We start from the raw sequence: 21,456 nt of genomic DNA on the forward strand, positions 1-21,456 counted from the left end.
CCCAGCAGGGTGACATTCCGTGTCCCGAGGGCTAGTCTGTGTACGGGGAGCCCCCTGCCGTCGACTGCCACCCAATCCACATTGCACCCGTCCCCTATGGTTTCCTCAACGGGTGGTGAGTCTACCGGAGGTCGGGCCCACGTCGTTCCTAAGGGCTGAGTCCGGTCGAGCCCCGTGAGCAGAGGCCCAGCCACCAGGCACTCGCGTACGACCCCAGGCTTGGCTCAAGGGTGGAGCCCTGTTTGTGCCATACCGGGTGACGTCATAGGATCTCTCAGTCTGACCCATCACCCGGGACCTGGTTGCCATGGGAGACCCTACCGGGAGCATAAAGCCACTGACAACATAGTTCCTGAATTATTCAGGCACTCCCCCACCAAGGTCAGGTGGCAGTTCAGGGGGAGATTTAATCACTCTTGTAAATGTAATAAATGTTTTTGTTTGTATTTATGTCTGTTTGATGTGTGTTGTTTTTTTAACTTTATACACATTCTTGGCTCTCAATGGGACAAACCTGGTGAAATAAATGTAATAATAGATTGAGCTGTGTGTGTATGAGAGAGGGAGAGAGAGAGAGTGCTGACTCTGACTCGCCCGTCTGTCCTGTGTGGGGATTTCCTTTTTCCAGTTTGGTCACATGATTGCAGACATGGGTGTGGTCGCCTGCATTCTTGGCCTCTTTGTTTCTCTCACTCTCTTGCTACTCTGGTGTGCTGCAACTCTCTCTCTCCCCCTCTCTCTCTCTTGCTCTCTCGCACACGCACACACACATGCTCTGCATTGACTGTTTTCTGTGCTGTGTGAGAGTCAATGTGACATGATTCAGCTTTGTGTGTGTGTGTGTGTGTGATATGTTATTCGGTGCAACATGACAAGAAGTCATGTACAGAGGGTGTGGCGAGCAGTGAGTTTGCATAGTAGGGTTTGTGTGTGTGTGTGTGTGTGTGTGTGTGTGTGTGTGTGGTGCAGGCTCCCGGTTTAGTATTCAGAGCAGGTGTGTCTGCAGAGACAGAGAAGAGGAAGAGGAAGGAGGATAAATGCAGCATTGTGTGTGTGTGAGACTCAGTGTTTTTAGATGGGTGATGCCCAGTGTCCTGCCCAGTGTCCTGCCCAGTGTCCTGCCCAGTGTCCTGCCCAGTGTCCTGTCCAGTGTCCTGTCCAGTGTCCTGTCCATTGTCCTGCCCAGGCCAGTTGAAAGTGTGGAACTGATGCTTCACAGATGTTGGATGCTGATAATCTGAGGTGCTGCGTTGGGATTGAAGTTTGGGTTTAGGGTTCAGAGATGATAAATGACAGGCATTTGACGGAGGGGGGGGGGGTGTTGTCTCCTGTGTCCTGTCTCCTGTCAATGGGGTCCTTCGCCATATAATAACATAACGAACCAACAAAAACGGCATAAACACAAGAACCAGAAACCAACAGAACCCGAATTGGACAACCCCCTTTGGCACTGATTGGCCGAAAGCCAGACGTCATTTAACACGATGTGGAGGAGCCGTTATTAGGAGGGAAAAGCATTCATGGAAATACGGAACAAAAAGCGTCCCTTATCGATTAAATACGGGACACACCTCTTATTACGGGAAGATTCCGTACTTCAAGGGACGGTTGGCAACCCTAGCTGTAACTGGGCTCGCTCTCAGCTAGCATTAGCTTGTCTGGGTGGTGAATATATTTTATATTTATTACTGTCTAAGAGGAGCATTTCAAAAAAGCCCTTGCGGTCTTGTTTCCGTTGAAAGTTCTAGGTGGGCTTGCAGGTTGGTGGTATTTCCAGAGTACTTCACGTTTGTGTGACACAGCTTGCAAACTGCCATACTTCTGCTTTCCTTTTTGTTTTTAAACCAGGAAATGCTCCCACACGTCTGCTTTTAAATTAACCAAATACCTTTGGGGCCTCACTCTAACCAAGCCGTATTGGACATAATCCCAACGAGGCAGATTTGGTCCCTGACTCTAACCAGGCTTTCATAGGTTGGACTGCCACAAAGCCCCTAAAGCTAACCTCTTCTATGACTGCTTCACCCATGGCTCTTATGAAAGTCTATGGGTGGCATCATGGCGAGTTAACCATGTTTGATACAGTCTATGAATAGTACAGATGAGCATCACAAAGATGGCCGTTCCTAAAAAAGGAAAAACATGCCCTCCTCCGAGGAATGAAAGTTATCCTCCTCACGTCTGGCCAGTGAAGCCACCTCAATGGACCCAATAACACTGATTCCACTACTCCTGTAGTACTGCTAGGATGATGGTGTGTGTGTGTGTGTGCACGTGTGGGCATGGCTGTGACTGAAGATGAAATTGTGACATGGAGGGTGGCCTTTGAAGTGCACTTACATAATCTGCATTGATGGGTTGGAATGCTACACTTTGGCCACACACACACACACACACACTAGTTCTCAGAGTGTTTACTGTTGGCTGGCTCTTCATCATCCAAAGTCCAGCTTCTTTGTCGCTTCAATCATTTGTACACATTTTCTGATTTGTATCATCATAAATGAATTCATTAATGTCGTCTCCGCTTCATTTGCTACCAGTAATGAATTTGTTCCTGTCTTCCACCGGACTTAGAAATGTGTCTTCTCTCTTTTCTTCATCTGTGAAAGCAGGATTTTGTGTGTGGAAATGTCGGGAGGGTTTTTGTTCTCACTGCTCCAGACTTGCTCTCAGTGTTAATGAGTGTTAGTTCCATCTTTCTAGCTTGAATTGATCCTCTATGATGCGTTTCAGAGGAGCAGCATCCATTAACAAAGAGTTCATCATCATCATCATCATCATCATCGGCGGTCTCTCGTAGTCGAGCATGACTGTCCTCCTTCTTGGTCCTTGTGGGTCTTCAGGTGGGCGTATAGGCCTATCCTGGACCCAGTTATTCTGGTGGGTTTGGGTTGGGCCTGTTTGGTGGTTGCTCTCTCCTTTCTGAGTCTGCGCTTCTCTTGTGCAGCATGGCGGAGGTCATCGTTGTACTGTGCCGCCTCCTCACGAACAAGGTTTCTCCAGGTCGCCCTGACTGTTGCCGTATCTTCCCAAGAGTTACGGTCGATGTGGCACTTCTTCGTGTTTGTCTTGATGTTATCCTTAAACCTCTTCTTTTGGCCTCCCGGGGCCCGTTTCCCTTAACCGAGCTGGGAATAGAGGACTTGTTTTGGGAGGCGAGAGTCAGGCATGCGGATAACATGTTAATGAGCAGTGATTCAGAGGGATCCTTTCTATGAACTGTAGCAACCATTTAAAATCAATCATTCCAACATCGCTCTGTCTACTGCTGATGTGTTGAACTTGTGAATTCAGTTTCCTGCCTGGATCTCGTTTCTAATATATTTTTTCCTGTTTTTGTTTTCTCTGCAGCAACAAGATCATGTTTACTTCTCTGTTTCCATGGTAACCTGCGAGGAGCATGCACAGTGAGGTCAGGAGTTAACCTTTGAATTCATCTCCTTCACTCGCGTCCTTTGAGAGCTACAGTACCCACAATCCCTGTGACCTGACCAGACTGACATTTAGAATAGATTAAAGGACCCACAGAGGAACAACAACTACAATCGCATCAACGCCGCTGTGAAGAAAGCCAACATGGCCAACAACACAGCTGACCACCCTCCAGGGAATTCAGTTGCCGAGGGCAACCATGATGGGGACTTCGGGGTGACCGTGATGGACCTGAGGAGCCTGATGGAGCTGCGCAGCGCAGAGGCTGTTAACAAGATCCAGGACCTGTACGGAGACGTGCAAGGCCTCTGCCGCCGCCTCAAAACGTCCCCTATAGAAGGTGAAACACGCACCACAAACCAAGTCACACTAAACTAGAAAGGCACTCGGAGAGCACAGACCTCCGCCAAGCAGCTCAAACACCGTCCACATGGTGATCTGGATCAGCACCAAAAGGTTCTAGATTGTTCTTGGTATCTTTATACACCAACCATGAAAGGCCAAAGTGAATCAGAGTTGATGTGTATTTTTAACAGATTTTTTAATCTATTTCCTAACGTCATTCTGGATCCGATCCAGATGAAATTTGGTGGTGAAATATGTATAATAATTGTAAAAAAAATAAAGCTGACTATTTATTTTAAGAACGTTTCCCCCGCGATAAATGAGCACTGTATTTAAAAAAACATTCCCAGTTTTTAACATATAAATAATGTCGTCTTCTCTTTCCTATTGAAATTGGATTTAAATTGTTTGCACATAATTTCTTTCCTTTTCTGTTAACATCACTTGATGCAGTGTTTTCATGTTTATGGGTACATATGTTCAAAGAATGACTCCAATCTTCTGTTTTCAGTTACTCGCCAAGGTCGCTTCCTCATTGCTAGTTAGCTACTAGCTCAAGATTAGCATACCAAAGCTACTATCATTTTAGTCATTTCATTCATCAACTCAATCTCTACTGACAGTATTTACCTAATGTTTTTATTGTCCTTCTCCTTGTCTCTGTCCTAACAAAGTGGGCTGTAGTCAGTGTCATCTCAGGGGGAGGACGTTGGCGTGGCAACCCCAGGACGTTTGACTGGTCCTCACTTCCTGTCTGATTCCTGTCTCAAAGCCTGAACACTGGGACGCTGCTGTAGCCTCAGCCGTCTCTTAGATTTTGAACGAGGACTTCAAAAACACATTTCGGGGGCACTGGAGGGCAATAAATCCAGATGCAGATAGAGTAACACAAAATCATCCGTCCTTATAAACCAGTTGTCCAAACGGGCCGACAGGCTGGTTGCACAGAGAAACACACAATCAACACGTCTTCATTTGTGGTCAGAGGCGCGTGTGAAGCCAGAAAATGGCTGACGTTTGTTGTTTCTCACTCCCACTCTCATCTTTTGATCCTGTGTGTGTGTGTGTGTGTGTGTGTGTGTGAGACCATCGGTCCATTCCATGATTGAAATTAGTTCCAGCCTGTTCCCCTAATGGGTCCATAGATCATCGCTGTATTAGTAATCAAGGGAGAGCTGTTGTCGCGTCCTCTACGCAAGAAATTACTCACTTTAATGAAGAAGCTGTAATTTTATTTTCACTCCAAAGAAGAAGTGAAGGGAAAAGCCCTGAACCCTAAAGCTTGAGGACAAACATCGATTGTTTGTTATAGATTGCTAGCCTGAGTGTCAGCCCGCTTCGAACACGGCCCTGCTTGCTGTCTGGGTTTTGCCTTTTTTTTTGTCATGCTCCGACCTTCACACCATCATTTCCTCTGCTTTGGGTCGAGCCCCAAATTGGCTGGCTGCTCTATCGTCCATCATTTACCTGGACTCTGGGTGCCTTTTATTTAGTCTGGCATGAGCGGGTCGTTTTTATATGGCAACAGACATTCGTTTTTCATTTGTAAATTCTTTACATTTACAAACTCCAAAATGGCACTCTAACACAGTACATATTAGATTAGATTACCTTTATTATAATACATATAGTTAATAATATAGTTCTTTAATGTATTTATACTTAGTGGGAAACCTGGGGCTGTTTCGATGAACACAAAATGGATATCCTGGCAGTAATGGTAGAAAGACACACACGAAGCTCTTCCTCAGCAGCTCTCAGTCTCTCTCTGTTTTTAGTTTTTATTGCCGTCGAGCTTGAGAAGCTCAGCTCACACAGATGTGTGGTTGAAAACGGGAGCAATGTCAGAATAGCTTTGTTGGCTAGAATGGGGAACTCCTTGGCAACAGATAACCAGAAACTGTCCAAAGGAAGATCAGCAAAGTTTAGCTTTAAACCACCATCTTGTTTCAGATCAGTGAGTTCCTCTTGCTCCTTTGAAGTCGGGTCCTTTCCAGCACCGGATACTGAGCTGTGTGGGTTCCTAACCCAGTCAAGGCATTCTGTAGGGGCTGAATAGATATAAAATGACAACTTCTCCTCAAGAGTTTTCAAATGTGGGCCAATCACCTCGCACATTGCAGCAGGGTTGCCATCATGCAGTTTCTCTGTGAGTGGGAACGCTGATGGAACGCTGAGCTGTTGGCGTCCCCTGGGTTAACGTGTATTGATCAATCGGTCTTCTCTGTCTTCGGAGGACATTGATCGTCCTCATGATTTTACAAAATGCGTTTCACGTTGCGAGGCCACACATTCTCTGAGCACGAGACGCATCGGATCTGAACCTTATTCCAAGCAAAGCGCTTCACAAAGACAGAACCAGACCTAAAAATAAACGGATATTTTGGGAAAATGCTAATGAGCAGTGTGTCCTGTCAGCGGTCCGGTGGGGAGCGAGGGGATGATCTAATTGCTGTCATTTCTGAGGTTTTCATGTGAAAGACTTTGTCTCCTCAAACACGTCTCAGACTGCACGTAACGGATAAAACCGGGTTTGAGTCCCGACCTGTCTGATGATGATCAAATGTTCAGCCTCATTTGCAGACGCTGCAGCGTCCTGATTCGCTCAAGCAGAGTGCAGCGTGCAGCTGCATGGACAGCTATATGCTCTATTGTTTTTGCACATGATGTGAGGATGAAACCTTTTACATCTGTAACACGTACTGGTAAATTACATTATTATAATTACGTCCGCCACGGAGGTTCTGGTTCTGACAGAGTTTGTCTGTCTGTTAGCAGGATTACAGAAAAACTGCTGGATGGATCCTGATGAATAAAAATCTGACGACGGGTCTTGGTCTGAGAGCGATCCGGATTCCCCTTCTGGATACTGAAACATCTGGATTTACTCATTTACTTAAAACTGAGGCTTTTTCAAAAAATCCTATCCTTTAAAATCTGCTTTCAATTCACTCACCAGAAATAAAGGGGTCCGATCTGAACTATGAAACACACTTTTTGAACAACTTCAGTTGGGCCATGAGGCAACGTGCGCTGGTGCATTTCAATGCAAACAATATGCACATTAGTGAAGAAAAACATTTATAACTGTTAGAAGTTGTGCAGAATGTGCATCACAACATTCTGAATGTATCAATACTACAAACAATTACTGTAATTTAGATACATCTCCAATATTTATGTAAATATGAAAAATTTTGTATTCTAAAATTGAATGTGAAATGTCTAAATTGTAAAAGCAAATCCTGATCCAGAATAAATATATTTCTCAGTATAAATTGGACTGTCTAACTAACCATAGAACAAACATTTGGTAACACTTAAACTCAGCGACTAGTTTATGCCTTTTTATTCCAGGTTGTGATTTCAGTGCTAAATTAATACGGTACCGATTTAAACGTTGTGGTTTCCTGGTTTCTTCACGTCCCTCGTCCAGGACACGTGATTCAAAGGATCATCACGAATCCCTGCAGAAGCCTGCTGACACTAAACCAATGGTTTAATAGTTATATTATATTACCCGTATGTGAATACGTTTTATTCCTTCGTACTAAATAGCCTTGATTCACTAACAATAGTTGATTGGCTGTCGCTTCTGTTAGCCAATCATTGAACGGGTTACACTCTGAAGGGGCGGAGACATACCAACACGGAGAGACAGTCTTGCCTCCGTGGTGCAGCGAGCAGCAAAACAACGCCAAACGGAATGCATCGAGTTTACGCCACCGACCTTAAAAACAGACGAGGACGAATCGTTTCCGTATCCGGTCGGAGTGAAAAAAGTAATATATTACTTTTGGAAAAAAAAAGTAAATGTAATATTACTCAAAATGAAAAAGTAATTAGTTACACTACTCATTCCTGGGTAAAGTAAAAATATTACTTTTAAGTTACTATTTACTTTAGTTACTTTCTCAACACTGGCCGCCTCAGTTTTAGGCTTCATTAGTGAAATTAGCACTTGATATTTGTTTGACAGCTGAATCTTTATTTTGTAGGAAAGAACATGAGAAAACTTTAGTTGAGTGCAGTGTTTTTTTTACCATTTTACAAGGTATCATTTCAGGAAATGTGTTTAAAAAAAATAAATCACATTTCCATCATATCATTTTTTATTTTTAGCTCCCATAATCCCTTATTTAGCATAATCCACACCTCTGTTCTCATCTATCATCTCATTAAAGCATCATTGTTTTCTCACCTGCATTCACTCGACTTCAATTCAATTTACCTCATCTCATCTCATCTGCATTCCCCCGGTCGCTCCATCTAATCCTTGAATTGCCTAATCTCCTATTTTACATCACTTATGTTCATTTTAGCTTGTCTTATTTATTACATGTCAACAAATGAGGTCATTAGTGAAACGAATGGCGCCGGCCGGCGCTGGCTGGCGGGGGGTCTCCTTCCTGACGAAGCCATCTGTTGACATTCAGACCACGTTCCACTGCACGTCTCCCCGAACCGCCACACCCACAGCAGCCATGTTGTTTCCCACTCCGTCTCACTGAGGACGGAAAAACACCCAGTTCTCATTAGTTCTCATTTTGACCTTGTGCACAGAATTTGCTCAAAGATTTGTCCAATCAGGCGTTGCCACAGCAGATCAACCTTCGAGTCGATCGCATGCTTAATCCTGGCAAAGTTTCACGCCGGCTGCCCTCCGGCTGCCACCCTCTGCATTGGGACCGGCTCAAGGAGACATACCCGTGTTACCTCTGAGGCTGCTGTGCTCAAATAAAGGCATTAAAAACGTGGTTACCACAGTCAGTGTTCTTAAGTCTCGTCTCGCCATCGGACTCGTAAGCGGTGCGTGAAACACACGACGACATGACGCCAACGCCAACAAGTCAGAATACCGCCATATGACGTTTTTATACCATATTAATAATTGTGCCGGCGTTATCGGCAGTGATATGATATGCCCCCCCCCCCCCCCCCCCCTTTAGTCGCGGCTCCGAGTCTCACTGTCGTCAGAGATGAAGGCGGCTTTGTCAGCTGGCCGTTCCACAGACCAACGGAAGAGGCACTGGGAGGGAGTGCTGCTTGAGAGGTTGAAAGCAGCATGTTTCTGTTCTGATGTGAATGATCGTGTCTTTCAGGTCTTTCTGGTAACCCTGTTGATTTGGAGAAACGCCACACAGCATTTGGCCAGAACTTTATCCCCCCCAAGAAGGCCAAAACATTCCTACAACTGGTGTGGGAAGCTCTGCAGGACGTCACCCTAATAATCTTGGAAATTGCCGCCATCATCTCGCTGGGCTTGTCCTTTTATCATCCACCAGGGGGCGACGCTGAAGGTCAGTATTGTCCACGACACCCCCCATTTTCATTTTATTTTTATTTTGTGTGTGGATTTGGAATTTGTTGTAACTTGGAGACCCAGCTGGTTGTAATATATACTGTGTATATATATATATATATATATATACTTAAGGGAAGACACAATCATCAGAGTATAAATCCATGTGGTGTGAAGCAGAACTGATGGACAGGACAGGCCATTACAGAGACAACCCCTGTGAAGGGGTGGGTGGCGGTCACCGACCATTCCCTCTCTGCAGGGAGGGGAGGGCGTTAGGGGGCAACAACCCAGCAGCAGGAGCGCTGTCTATTTGTGCCCGGAGGAAGAGGAGGAGGACTGGCAGAGGATTGCAAAATGACCTCCAGCAGGCCTCTGGTGTCAGAAACAGACTCCATGAGGGTGGGAGGAGGGCCCAACGTCCACTAGTGGGGGCTGTGCTCACACCAAGGCACTGCGCAGCCTGATTGGCGTTAGCCAGAGAACACCACCAGTCTTTAGATGTGGTGGAGAGCGTGTTCGGTGGCGGCTCAGTGATGGCCTGTGGGGGGCCCCACAGTCCTCTACGTGCTGACCAGCGCTACCCTGGCTGCTGTTCAGATCTTCTGGGTTCCTTCTGGTTCACAGTGATCGGACTCACTGGCTGGAGCGTGTCGGCAGTTTCCGAATGATGAAGGCATTGATGGTATTGCCTAGCCCGCCCACTGGGACATCATGTCTCATAGCATCCAGGTCCAGGTCCAGGTCTGGGAACAGATACCCCAGGAGACCATCCGTCATCTCATCAGGAGCATGCCCAGACATGCATGCAGCACACACGCACACGCACGCACACGCACGCACACACACACACACACATTAAGAGTGGTTGATCAGCCTGTGACCTCAGTTTTCCACTTTGATTTTGGATATGGTTCAGAATCCAGTCCTCGCTGATTTAAGCGCTTTGTATTCCTTCAATGGGTATTAAATTATTTTCTTCTCAACGAATTACACTTTGGAATTAAACTGGAATTTTTAACTCATTGAGTTCTGGGAAGTGGGATTTCATAATTCCTTTATTTTAGGAGCAGTTTTATTTAGACCAGGGTCTGAAATTCAAGATGTTTATTGAGCTGTCAAGTACCTGCAATATTTTGATGTGAAAAGTTTAATTAATAGATCTACGTTTTCCTCATTAAGATAACCGGCGACGTGGTCGTAACAAAGGGGTTAAATGTGACAGCAGCGTAGAACATTATAATTCCTGCAACGACATCCTCACAGGTTTGTTTGGTGAGCCTGATTTTGATTCAGCATGTTCTCATCTTCTTGCAGCATGCGGCCAGGCGGCGTCGGGGGTGGAGGATGAAGGCGAGGCTCAAGCTGGCTGGATCGAAGGAGCCGCCATCCTGTTTTCAGTCATCATTGTGGTGCTGGTGACAGCCTTCAATGATTGGTCCAAGGAGAAGCAGTTCCGTGGGCTTCAGAGCCGCATTGAGCAGGAACAAAAGTTCACCGTCATCCGCAAAGGGCAGGTCATTCAGATCCCCGTGGCTGAGATCGTAGTCGGAGACATCGCTCAGATCAAATATGGTATGAAAGCACGACAGCAGACTTAACATTTACTCAACAAGTCTAATTGTCATGGGGCGTGGCAGTGTGGTCAAAAGGTGGGGAGATACTGGGGAACATGCAGACGGGGACACTGATGACAGAATCAGACATATTCCTTCTGTTTCCCTCCTCTTATCTCCATACTCGTACAGTAACTACGATGAGAGTCAAATGTACCATCTGTCCTCTGTGTCTGCAGGAGACTTGCTACCTGCTGATGGGATTCTGATCCAGGGCAATGACCTGAAGATCGACGAGAGTTCTCTGACTGGAGAGTCAGATCAGGTCCGCAAGTCTCTAGAGAAGGACCCAATGCTGCTTTCTGGTGAGAGCAAGTTCAAGCCTTGAACCGTGGACCAAGTCGTTCACTCTTATTGACGTTTTCTGTTTGACTCTGTCTTTGTTTGCTGACATGCATGCTGTCCATATTAGGCCATACAAAATGTCAGCTGATCAATCAATCCAATCAGTCAGCTGCTGTTGTTTTCATTCAGTATAGTTCTATCGATAAAATGTCTCTCTGAAGCATCACATACATTTTTACAAACTACAATAGAACATGAAACTCCAGAATTGTTAGATGTTACTTTGTCCAGGTGGGGGTCGTGGTCCTTTTTATTTTCAATAAATACTCAGTGATGGACTGAAATAGAAGCTTAGGCAGAAAAAGTATACATTTTTTCCATTGTGAATTTGAACTCTTTGAATCCTGATATAGGGACCCATGTAATGGAGGGATCAGGCAGGATGGTGGTCTCAGCTGTTGGTCTCAACTCCCAAACCGGAATCATCTTTACTCTGCTGGGCGCCAGCGAAAAGGACGATGTGAAGAAGGTCAAGAAAAGTAAGAAGGCAGACAGAGTCTGTCACACATCTCCAAAACACACCTCGTGTCGCGTGTTAAAGGTCATATGAGGATGTGTCAGGTGTTGGGAGAAAAGTGTGGCTTGTCAGCCTCTGTGGTCAGACCGGACTGCGCTCAGGTTTTTATTTTCTGGCGTTGATTTGAAGTTTGTCCTTTTGAATTAGCTGACTCGGCAGGGAGAGTTCCAGCAGGGCGGTTTGAGGGCTCCGGCTGTGAAACACGACGGAGCTTCACTCTGATCACAAAGTCACCAATGAATAAGTGAGACTGGGCTGTAGTCCTCATGTCTGTTGAGCAGCCATTCAGCACAACCGGCGTGAGAGCTGAATGCAGTACAACTTGTAGAACTACTTGTAATTGTGTCCAACCACAGCCTGGCAGGCAGGAGTAGGCGTGTACAAGCCGTGCTCTGCGTTTGATGGACTATAGTCAGTCCCAACCCGGCACACGATGCTCGACTAACTAGCTCACAGCTTCTGTTACATCCGTCCGACATCAAAGACCCGATGACTTTTGCCGTCATCTTTGCAAGTGCAAGCCATGGAATCATTATTGATCAGTGATCTGTTTGGCTTGTCCTCTCAATAACTACATTGTGGTCTCATTTATTTGTGGTTTTTTTTATGGCCTTTATATTGATTTGAGTGTATAAAAATGTTCCGGTCCAACGTCCCGTCCTCCAGGTGGGCGTGGCGCTCTCCCAGGGCAGGCTTCAGCAGGCCGTCTCTATTGCTTTTGATTTGCTTGTGGTCACGCTAACCCCCCTTTACCCATGTCCCTTCTTTACTTTGTTTTTGTCTGATCATCTGTGCTATGCGTTGGAGTTTGCGTTCCTGTCGGCTGGCTGGATGTACCAGTTCAGCGGAGAGAGACGCTCACGTTCGCACCTTGGTCTCTATTCGCTGGCTTTCAACACGACGCTTTCATCTAATGCATTTCCAAAGAGAGGAAGCACAAGATTTATTCACCCATGATTTAATTAAAATGCAACTGAAGACGAGCAGAGAAAGAGAACATTAGCATCTTGTTCATTCGTCTGTTTCTGTCCTTGTCAGGGCCCTCATTTGCATAACAGGTTCCCTAGGCTTTAACCACAGACTTCATTTGTGCCTCATTCCCTCCGCAGTATGAAACCAGCCACGACTCCAGACAAGTGAGGATGAGACTTAATGTCACGGGCTTTCTAGACTTGTCACGTCTGAAGCCAGAACGCTTCCTCGTATACACACACACACACACTGGTGTGTGTTGTGGCTCCAGTAAAAGCTCAGATCTCCACAGTGAAGGAGAAAAACGGAATTCAAGACGATCATATCTAAAGCTTTGATCTCGAATTAGGGGAAAATGCCAAGTTGACCAACCAGCACCCGTTTCCATGGCAGAAAAACTTGATGATGATGAATATATTTATTAGATAGAAAGTATTCCAGTACAAATACAGTCAAACATCCTGTCTAAGAGGAGCGTTTCTAAAAAGCCCTTGCGGTCTTGTTTCCGTTGAAAGTCCTTCGTACATAAATCATCGACATTTAACAATACAAATAAAACTAATATTAAATTACTCAATTTATGCAAAATAACAATAAATTAAAAAGACACATAATATGTACAATGTAGGTGGACAAAAAAAGGGGGTGGGATTGATCCGGAGAGAGTCGTGGTGACTATCTCTGTTTCTGCCCCCCCGAAAGGTGGGGTGTGTGGTGTTGATCCGAGTGACCCAAACCCTGATGGTACTGATCGGACCCAAACTCAGGGAAAAATAAAGCTAAATGTTGTCCAGAAACATTCAAAGCCAGTCTTTTCAAACTGTAAATGAAAATGTAGATGCAACCGTTCATTTGCTTTGTTGAAGTTACGAATGGATGAGAAACTTTAAACTTGATTAATCAGGACAAATTGTGTCAAAAGAATCTTCAGAAAACTCACAGCACAAGAGGGTCGAACGTTATTATTCGACCAGTTGAAGTCCACGTAAGGTTAGGTTTCATGTCGCTTCTGATTCAATGAGGCACCAATGAGGAACCAATGAGGAACCAATGAGGGACCAATGAGGCATCAATCAGGGACCAATCAGGGACCAATGAGGCACCAATGTGGCACCAATCAGGGACCAATCAGGCACCAATCAGGGACCAATGAGGCACCAATGAGGCACCAATCAGGGACCAATGAGGCACCAATGAGGGACCAACGAGGCATCAATCAGGGACCAATCAGGCACCAATCAGGGACCAATGAGGCACCAATGAGGAACCGTTTGGGTGTGACAGCTAGTAACACGCGGTTCAATTCGGAAGCTGAATACATGACTTTTAAGTATTATGACACAAGGACACGAATAAGTTCAGGCGTGTTCATTTGTTTTCATGTATTGATCATTTGATTGGTTTGTTGTGCTCAGCCATCGTGGCTTTTTGTTCTCTGCTCCAGGAATGTGTGTGTCTCTCTCCTCTGATTGGGCCATTCCTGCCCACCACACTCACTCACGCACACACACACACACACACACGCACACACACACACACACGGCACACACACTGTGGGTTTCTATCAGTTTGAACTTTGTGTTCTCCCTCAGTTTGTTTTGATCTTATTTTTCCTTTTAGCCATCTTATCAGCATTCCGCCCTCTCTCTCTGTCCGAACAGGTAAAAAACAAGGACCCCCTGAAAATCGCAACAAAGGTAACCCCTCCATTCATCCATCTGTCCATCTGTCGCTCTCTGTCCCTCCATCCTCCCTGCAAATCACCTCCTCACCCTCCACACGACAGCAGGAGGGGAGTCTGGTCTCTCTCTCTCTGCTGTTCAAGGGGGAATGTTCATTTGCCGTGCTTAACCAGTAAAAGGGTGCAACTCTCAACCTTCTTTAACAGCCATTCATAGCATCCACAGTTGTCATGGCAACTCCAATAGGATGACTGGGATTTTTATTCATTAGTTCTTTGGGCATTTGGAGTTCAAATAATAGTTTTTACAAAGCTTTAATAATAGAGAAATGATCACTCAGAAGAATGTGATTTGAGAGAACAAATATTTGTTGCTCAAATACATCACGTTTTTGCTATTGTGTACATTTGCTATTACTAATATACCAGTATATGTAGCTTGCTTGGTGATTTCTGATATGGGGAAAAATACATCTAAATCTATGAAATTACTTTAATAATCTTAATTTTAGTTAATTAAAAGAACAGGCTGTAACAGTTTCCACATGTCTCTAATATGATAGTATTCTCATTAGATATTATTGTACAACTCTTTCTATTATTGCTATAATTGTAATGTTTTCAAGTAACACGGCAAAATGTATGTTCAATACTGCCATTTATTATTTATTTTCCAAAATGGTCCAAAGCCAGGAATGTGTAACGCCCCATTGTGATCCAGCCAATCGCAGCGTAGCACAGCGGTCCGTGGCTCTGCTATGGTGGAACATGAAATGTAGTTTTCTCAAATTATTTAAGTGATTTTCTTTCTCCATAAAATGTACTTTATGTGCTTGGACAAATATTTCTGCCTTTAAGATGTCCCTTAGCGCTCACACCAAACACAGCACACGTGATCACTCGAGTTGCATCGATGATCAAACACATCCTCGGGGCCTTCATGAAGGTCTGTGATGATTAAAATCACCTGGATGGGAAGGAAAAGCTTGAAGATGTTTCACCCCTCATAACCCAGGCAGCCTCGTTGGGTTCTGGTTCTGGACGGCTGGGGGGAGTCACGAAGGCGCCTTCTTTAACGAAGCCATCTACCTGAGACTGGAACCATCAGCTGTCCTCCACACACAATGCAGTTTGGTTCCCTCCCCAGGAAACTCAAACCTCATCTCTGGAACTCCCGTCCAGCCGCAGCCTGTTGGGCGAGAGGCGAAATGTCTTCAAGCTTTGATGTGATTCAACACAGAGACGCTCCATGACCCGGGTGAATGAGAGCCTCCCCAGGATTGGATGACTGCATGCTAGTGGCGGCGTCATCTCTGAAAACTCCACGAGCCAACACTCCTCCATGTCCCATGCGATCCAACATATGTCCAACTTCCTCTACAAGCTGTTGTAACACACGCGCGCACACACACACACACACACACACGCACACGCACACACAGCTCCCCTCCTCCCAGTTTCCCATGGATCGATCATCTGCTGCAGGAAACACACACACATTCTCTCTCAGATGGTCAACAACAAAATAATCCTCATGAAAATCCTTACTGCTTCAGTAGCACTTCACCGCCTCCAAAAACACCTTCAGTTGCATGGTTGCCATGGTAACCCTCTTCACAAGACTTTCGATGACTCGTGTAGCCGCGGTTCTTTGAGTAGCACGAGTGAGTGTCACACAACACCACCCTCTTCGCTCAATCAGGGCGAGGAAGAAGTGATGGCTTCCTTCTTTTTTTGACTAATGGGCAGATCCCTTTTTAAGGCGAGGGTCTCCACCCTCCCTGACAGCCAATCCTGGAATGCAATAGCAGCTACTGATGATGTCACACTGAGGGTGTTCCCAATGGGAGACGCTCAGGCAGGCTACTCAGAGAAACGAACCTAAAGTCTTGCCTCTACTTCCAGAGTGACTCAGAGGTTGGCACGCGCCTCGCCTCGCTGCCATTCGCCCAAACACGAGATCCTCCGGCGAGCAGATGATATTTATGAGCCCAGGAGGGACTTGTTGATTCCCTGTAATACCTTTTGAGTGTTCTAAATCAAGCACGCATCAAATCTATTTACTCATCAGCTGTATAAAGATATCATGTGTAAAATAAAAACAAAGAGAAAGCGATGAGAAGAGATGGGATGGTTTAGTTCGAGTCAGAGATACAGGTGTGTGTCGTGTCATCATGAATCCTGCGCCGCTCTGTTAACACTCCTTTCATTCACTCCAGTTTTTATTTCTTTCCTTTTCTTTTCTCTTTGGTTTATCGTTAAGTTATGCCTCATCATATATATATATTATATCATGCCACATCACATGTGCTACCTTCTGATGACTGAGCCGGGCTGTGTGCTGCTGTGTTCTGGCTGAAGCGAGGCGATCTGAGTGGGAGTTGCACCCTTGCCCTGTTAGTGGGCTGTCATCCGTCCTTTGGGTGTCTTTGATTCCTCTCATTGCTCTCACTGTAGCCTCCTTGCAGGGTGTTTTGCTGAAGTCCTGCAGCCTCCTCCTGTCTTCTGTGTCGTGGTTCTGCATTGCTGTGGGGGGTCGTTGTTTTTTTGGGGTGATCCTTTGAGTTTCTTCTGTTTGTTCATTTGCTGTCCTTCTTCCTCTGCCCGCCATGCGTTCTCTGGTGGTTAAGTCCTGCGCCTGTTTCTGGTTCTGTGGTTGGTCAGTGCGTCTCAGTCCTGTCTTTGTGCAGCTGTGTCGGTTTGTCTTCAGAGTGGACCGCGTGCATAAAGCGCCACAGCTTCCTGGTTTGACACAGACTCATCCACGCATTAACACGCATTAGCACGCATTAACACTGCCCAGATGTCTTTCTGTCATGAAGTGACTTTCCTGTGGGAAGTTTCTCATGATGAGCCTGATGAGACGATGACAATAACCATGAACGCTTGTCCACAATACACATTAAAGGTACATTCCCTGCTTTTTCATTCCCCTTAAACGAATGAGAATATGACCAGTGAGGCTAGAAAACATATTTATGACTCGATTGCTATTCTGAACCTCTGTCTCGCTCTCTTACATGTTTCTGTTGTTGCGTTGGCATGCAGACATCCTCCATTATAAGTCCCTCCCTTCTATTCCCTGTTCATGTGGACTGTGCAGTACTTTTGTGAGTTTTTGTCGTCATTGTAATCTACTGTATGTGCGCAAATCTCTAAATTATGCAAAGACTTTCTGATGTGCTTCAAGTTCTGCAGCCAGAAATCAGGAAACCTATTATAAAAGTAAACTTTATGGCAGATCAATTTTATTAGGATTACATTTGATTATTAAGCAATGGTGACGATAAGATAAAAAATAGTAAAAACTAAAATGAACTGCATCAAACAAACGGTTTGAATCTTGGGATTTCTGAACTTCCTGGAATCGAGGCTGCTTCATGTTCGTGTTCTGTTGGGATTGTTGCTACCAGCAGTGATTCTGCAGTTGGGTTTAATATTGGAAAATATTTGCTGATTGACAGCATTTGAATATTTATGCATCAATTTAACCAGCAAATCAGAACAAGTCCAGTTTTAAATGTTAATAATCTTTGAGTTAAAAATCATCCCAGGTTGTCGGCGCTGATTTAAAGACCACGACGAGAACAGGCTGATAACGGACTTCAAATACGACAAACAGACCCCAACTAAAGTCCAAACGTGTGTGTGCGTGCGTGTGCGTAGCGTGCGTGTGTGTGTATGTGCATGCCTGTGTCTGTCCGTGCGTATGTGCGTGTGTCTGTGCGTATGTGCGTGTGTCTGTGCGTGTGTCTGTGTGTGTGTGTGCGTGTGCCTGTGCGTAGCGTGCGTGTGTGTGTATGTGCATGCCTGTGTCTGTCCGTGCGTATGTGCGTGTGTCTGTGCGTGTGTCTGTGCGTATGTGCGTGCGTATGTGCGTGTGTCTGTGTGTGTGTGTGCGTGTGCCTGTGCGTAGCGTGCGTGTGTGTGTATGTGCGTGTGCCTGTGTGTAGCGTGCGTGTGTGTGTATGTGCGTGTGTCTGTGCGTATGTGCGTGTGTCTGTGTGTGTGTCTGTGTGTGTGTGTGCGTGTGCCTGTGCGTAGCGTGCGTGCGTGTGTGTGTGCGTGTGTCTGTGTGTGTGTGTGCGTGCGATCGACAGCCTCTGGGTAAACCCTTCCGGTATCTGCTGCTCTTGGTTTTGAACTGTGTGTGTTTCCTCTGGAAGCTCCTCCTCCTCAGGCCTCTCATGGATGTGTGTGTGGCGGTGTATTAATGACTTGCTGCAGCCAACGGTCGCCATGCTAGTGATAATAACATTTCCCCTCTGACTGTCTGTGACCTCTTGTCTGCCTCTCTACCCTTCATCCACAAACCACTCTTGAACCCTGCTCCGTCCATTTTTGTTGTGTTTTGGAATTTATCCTAACTCATTAATTTAATTCATCACCTGCCTTCCCTCATCCTCTTCTCCTAATCATATATCTTGAACATCCGCCTCATCCCGGTCCTGCCTTCCCTAACTTCACCCATTAAATCCTGCCTCCTCCTCCTATAACCCCCCCCACCCCACCCCCATCCTACACTTTACCCGCTCCCCTCCAGCCAAAACTCAGGATGGCATCGCCCTTGAGATCCAGCCGCTAAAGAGCGAGGAGGCCGCTGAGTCGGAGGAGAAAGAGGAGGCCAAACCGGTGAAGAAGGTCAATGTCACCAAAAAGGAGAAGTCAGTGCTGCAGGGCAAACTGACCAGACTGGCTGTCCAGATCGGGAAGGCTGGTAAGGAGCACGCACGCACACAAACACACACACACACACACACACACACACACATGCTGTTGATGTCCATTTATCAGTCTGTGCCCACAGCAAAAATAAAGCACGCTGCCTACTTTAATATAAAACCCTGTGATCATGTCAGCCGACATGGCAACAAGCGGCAGGAAGGTGCAAACCCGCGACGTGGACTGTCCCTTTAATACACGTAGCAGTCAGGCACTGAGAGGGCCGAGAGGCAGCGCTCACGTTTAATGGAAAGATGTTTGATGTGTTCATGATTCATTCCAACGTTGAAGGTCTTCCTGTGCCGTCAAGTCGACCTTCGTGCACAGAGGAGCCACCGGCCACAGGGCAACTTCAGCAATTAACTGCCCCTCACAAAAGGAAAGGAGACATTTAGGGTAATTGATCACTCTAAATTGTGTGTGAGTGGCTGTCTGTTCATGTGTGCCCCCCCCCCCGGGTGACACATCCGAGGTGTACCCCCGTAATCAACGGACAAAGCGGCTGCAAACGAGACGATTGTCTCATCTACTAGAGAGTGGAGGAATGTTTGGTCCCGGTCGACTGGAGGACGGTTTAGCCAGATTCCCGCAGCTAGCAGCAGCTACAGTCGGCAGGTGACGAGTTCATAGGTCGTTCCCACTTTGAATGACGTCTAGCGCTACAGTTGAGACTGAACTGAACATCCATCGCTTCACCACAGTATGAAAAAGGAAAAGGTTCTGCTCTTCACCAGAGCAAGGCTAAGTTAGACACATTACTCTGGCAAATGGACCTGATGCCATGGTTAGTACACCTGCAGTATAAACCATCCATCTTCCACCGCCCCCCCCCAGGCCAGCCCAGAGACAGTCTCTCCAGCGAAGTCATTCTTTGCATACAAGAATAAAATCTTCATTTAAATTATTCATTTCTGCTGTCATATCCAACAAACGTGTCTGAAATATTTTAGTTGTTTAAATCTATACATCACCTCCCTAAGTATGGAGCAATAATATATATATATCTCTAAAGGGCCTGTGTATTTATGAAACTGACCTTCTTCCCTCTCTGCTGTTTGAACCAGGCCTGATCATGTCGGCTGTAACTGTCATCATCCTCATCCTCTACTTTGTGATCGACACCTTTGGGATCCAGGGCCGGTCCTGGACGGCTGATTGCACCCCGATCTACATCCAGTACTTTGTCAAGTTCTTCATCATTGGCGTGACCGTGCTGGTCGTGGCTGTTCCTGAGGGGCTGCCCCTCGCTGTCACCATCTCGCTGGCCTTCTCTGTCAAGGTGTGCAGGGTGGCGAGCAAAGCGGACGGCAGGAAATGGAAGCTTGACGGAAGTCCAAACAGAATCGTGTTGCATTTGTTGAGAATTTGACATTTTCAACATTTATAATAATGCATGAACTTTAAGGTCAGGTCAATTATTGATTTAAAAACAGCACACACACACCTCGGCCTAAAGCGATGCTCATGTCCATGTTTCAGAAAATGATGAAGGATAACAACCTGGTGCGTCACCTGGACGCCTGTGAAACGATGGGCAACGCCACGGCCATCTGCTCCGACAAGACGGGCACGCTGACCATGAATCGCATGACGGTGGTGCAGGCATACGTTGGCGACACCCACTACAAAGCCATCCCTGAACCCGATGTCATCAGACCAGAAACGCTGGAAAAGATGGTCAACAGCATCTCCATCAACTCGGCTTACACCACCAAGATCCTGGTGAGACCTCCGCAGCACCAGAACGAGCTAATGGTGGCATTAACGGTAGCCCTAGAACCACGCCCAGCCTGGTGAGACCTCCATGTACCCGCAGCCCCAGAACGAGCTAATGGTGGCAGTAACGGTAGCCCTAGAACCACGCCCCGTTCAAGCTCTAACTCTACAACTCTATTCTAAAGCTTTTAGGAAGAGCTTCTTCCATATGAACCTCCTTTTAGCGGGGGGCCTACACTCTCACCACGAGGGTAGAATAAATGGAACGCCCCACCAGCTGGATGAGAGGCGAGATAAAACAGTGATAGTTTTTCTTGCAGGTCCAGTTGACTTTATTCAACACAGAGATCGTCCAAACAGAGAACAGACAAAAAGAAAGAGAAGATGGGCCAGAACTTTAGCAGTTATTGTCATAAATGTATATTCCCTGAGCATTCCCAGTATCGTGGTGTTGAAAGGGTTGAGGAATTATAATGTAGATTATAATGTGTGTGGTTGCTGCAGAAGTAAACTAAATCCATCATCATTCTCAGCCTCCAGAGAGAGAAGGTGGCCTTCCCCGCCATGTGGGCAACAAAACCGAGTGCGCTCTGCTAGGCCTGGTGCTGGACCTGAAGAGGGACTACCAGCCAATCAGAGACGAGATCCCTGAAGAGAAACTCTACAAGGTTTACACCTTCAACTCGTCGCGCAAGTCCATGAGCACTGTGCTGAAGAACGTGGACGGAGGCTTCCGAATGTACAGCAAAGGTGCCTCAGAGATCATCCTGAGAAAGTAAGAACTGGTGGATCTGTCCCCGAGGAA

At 46.1% G+C, this 21,456-nt stretch overlaps 1 protein-coding gene across 1 annotated transcript in view; it reads left to right on the plus strand.

Annotated features, from left to right (window-relative positions):
• The first annotated feature begins 3,579 nt into the window (after positions 1-3,579).
• Positions 3,580-21,456, plus strand: part of LOC137898618 (plasma membrane calcium-transporting ATPase 1-like) — a 29,725-nt gene continuing 11,848 nt past the window's right edge. The window contains exons 1-11 of the mRNA XM_068742661.1: positions 3,580-3,775; positions 8,883-9,080; positions 10,400-10,657; positions 10,878-11,003; positions 11,397-11,539; positions 13,481-13,490; positions 17,709-17,726; positions 18,757-18,930; positions 20,000-20,214; positions 20,415-20,657; positions 21,185-21,426. Of these exons, the coding sequence (XP_068598762.1) occupies positions 3,580-3,775; positions 8,883-9,080; positions 10,400-10,657; positions 10,878-11,003; positions 11,397-11,539; positions 13,481-13,490; positions 17,709-17,726; positions 18,757-18,930; positions 20,000-20,214; positions 20,415-20,657; positions 21,185-21,426 (1,823 nt within the window). The remainder of the gene's footprint in view (positions 3,776-8,882; positions 9,081-10,399; positions 10,658-10,877; positions 11,004-11,396; positions 11,540-13,480; positions 13,491-17,708; positions 17,727-18,756; positions 18,931-19,999; positions 20,215-20,414; positions 20,658-21,184; positions 21,427-21,456) is intronic.

This window comes from Brachionichthys hirsutus, chromosome 8 (genome assembly GCF_040956055.1).
Source record: "Brachionichthys hirsutus isolate HB-005 chromosome 8, CSIRO-AGI_Bhir_v1, whole genome shotgun sequence".
NCBI lineage: Eukaryota > Metazoa > Chordata > Actinopteri > Lophiiformes > Brachionichthyidae > Brachionichthys > Brachionichthys hirsutus.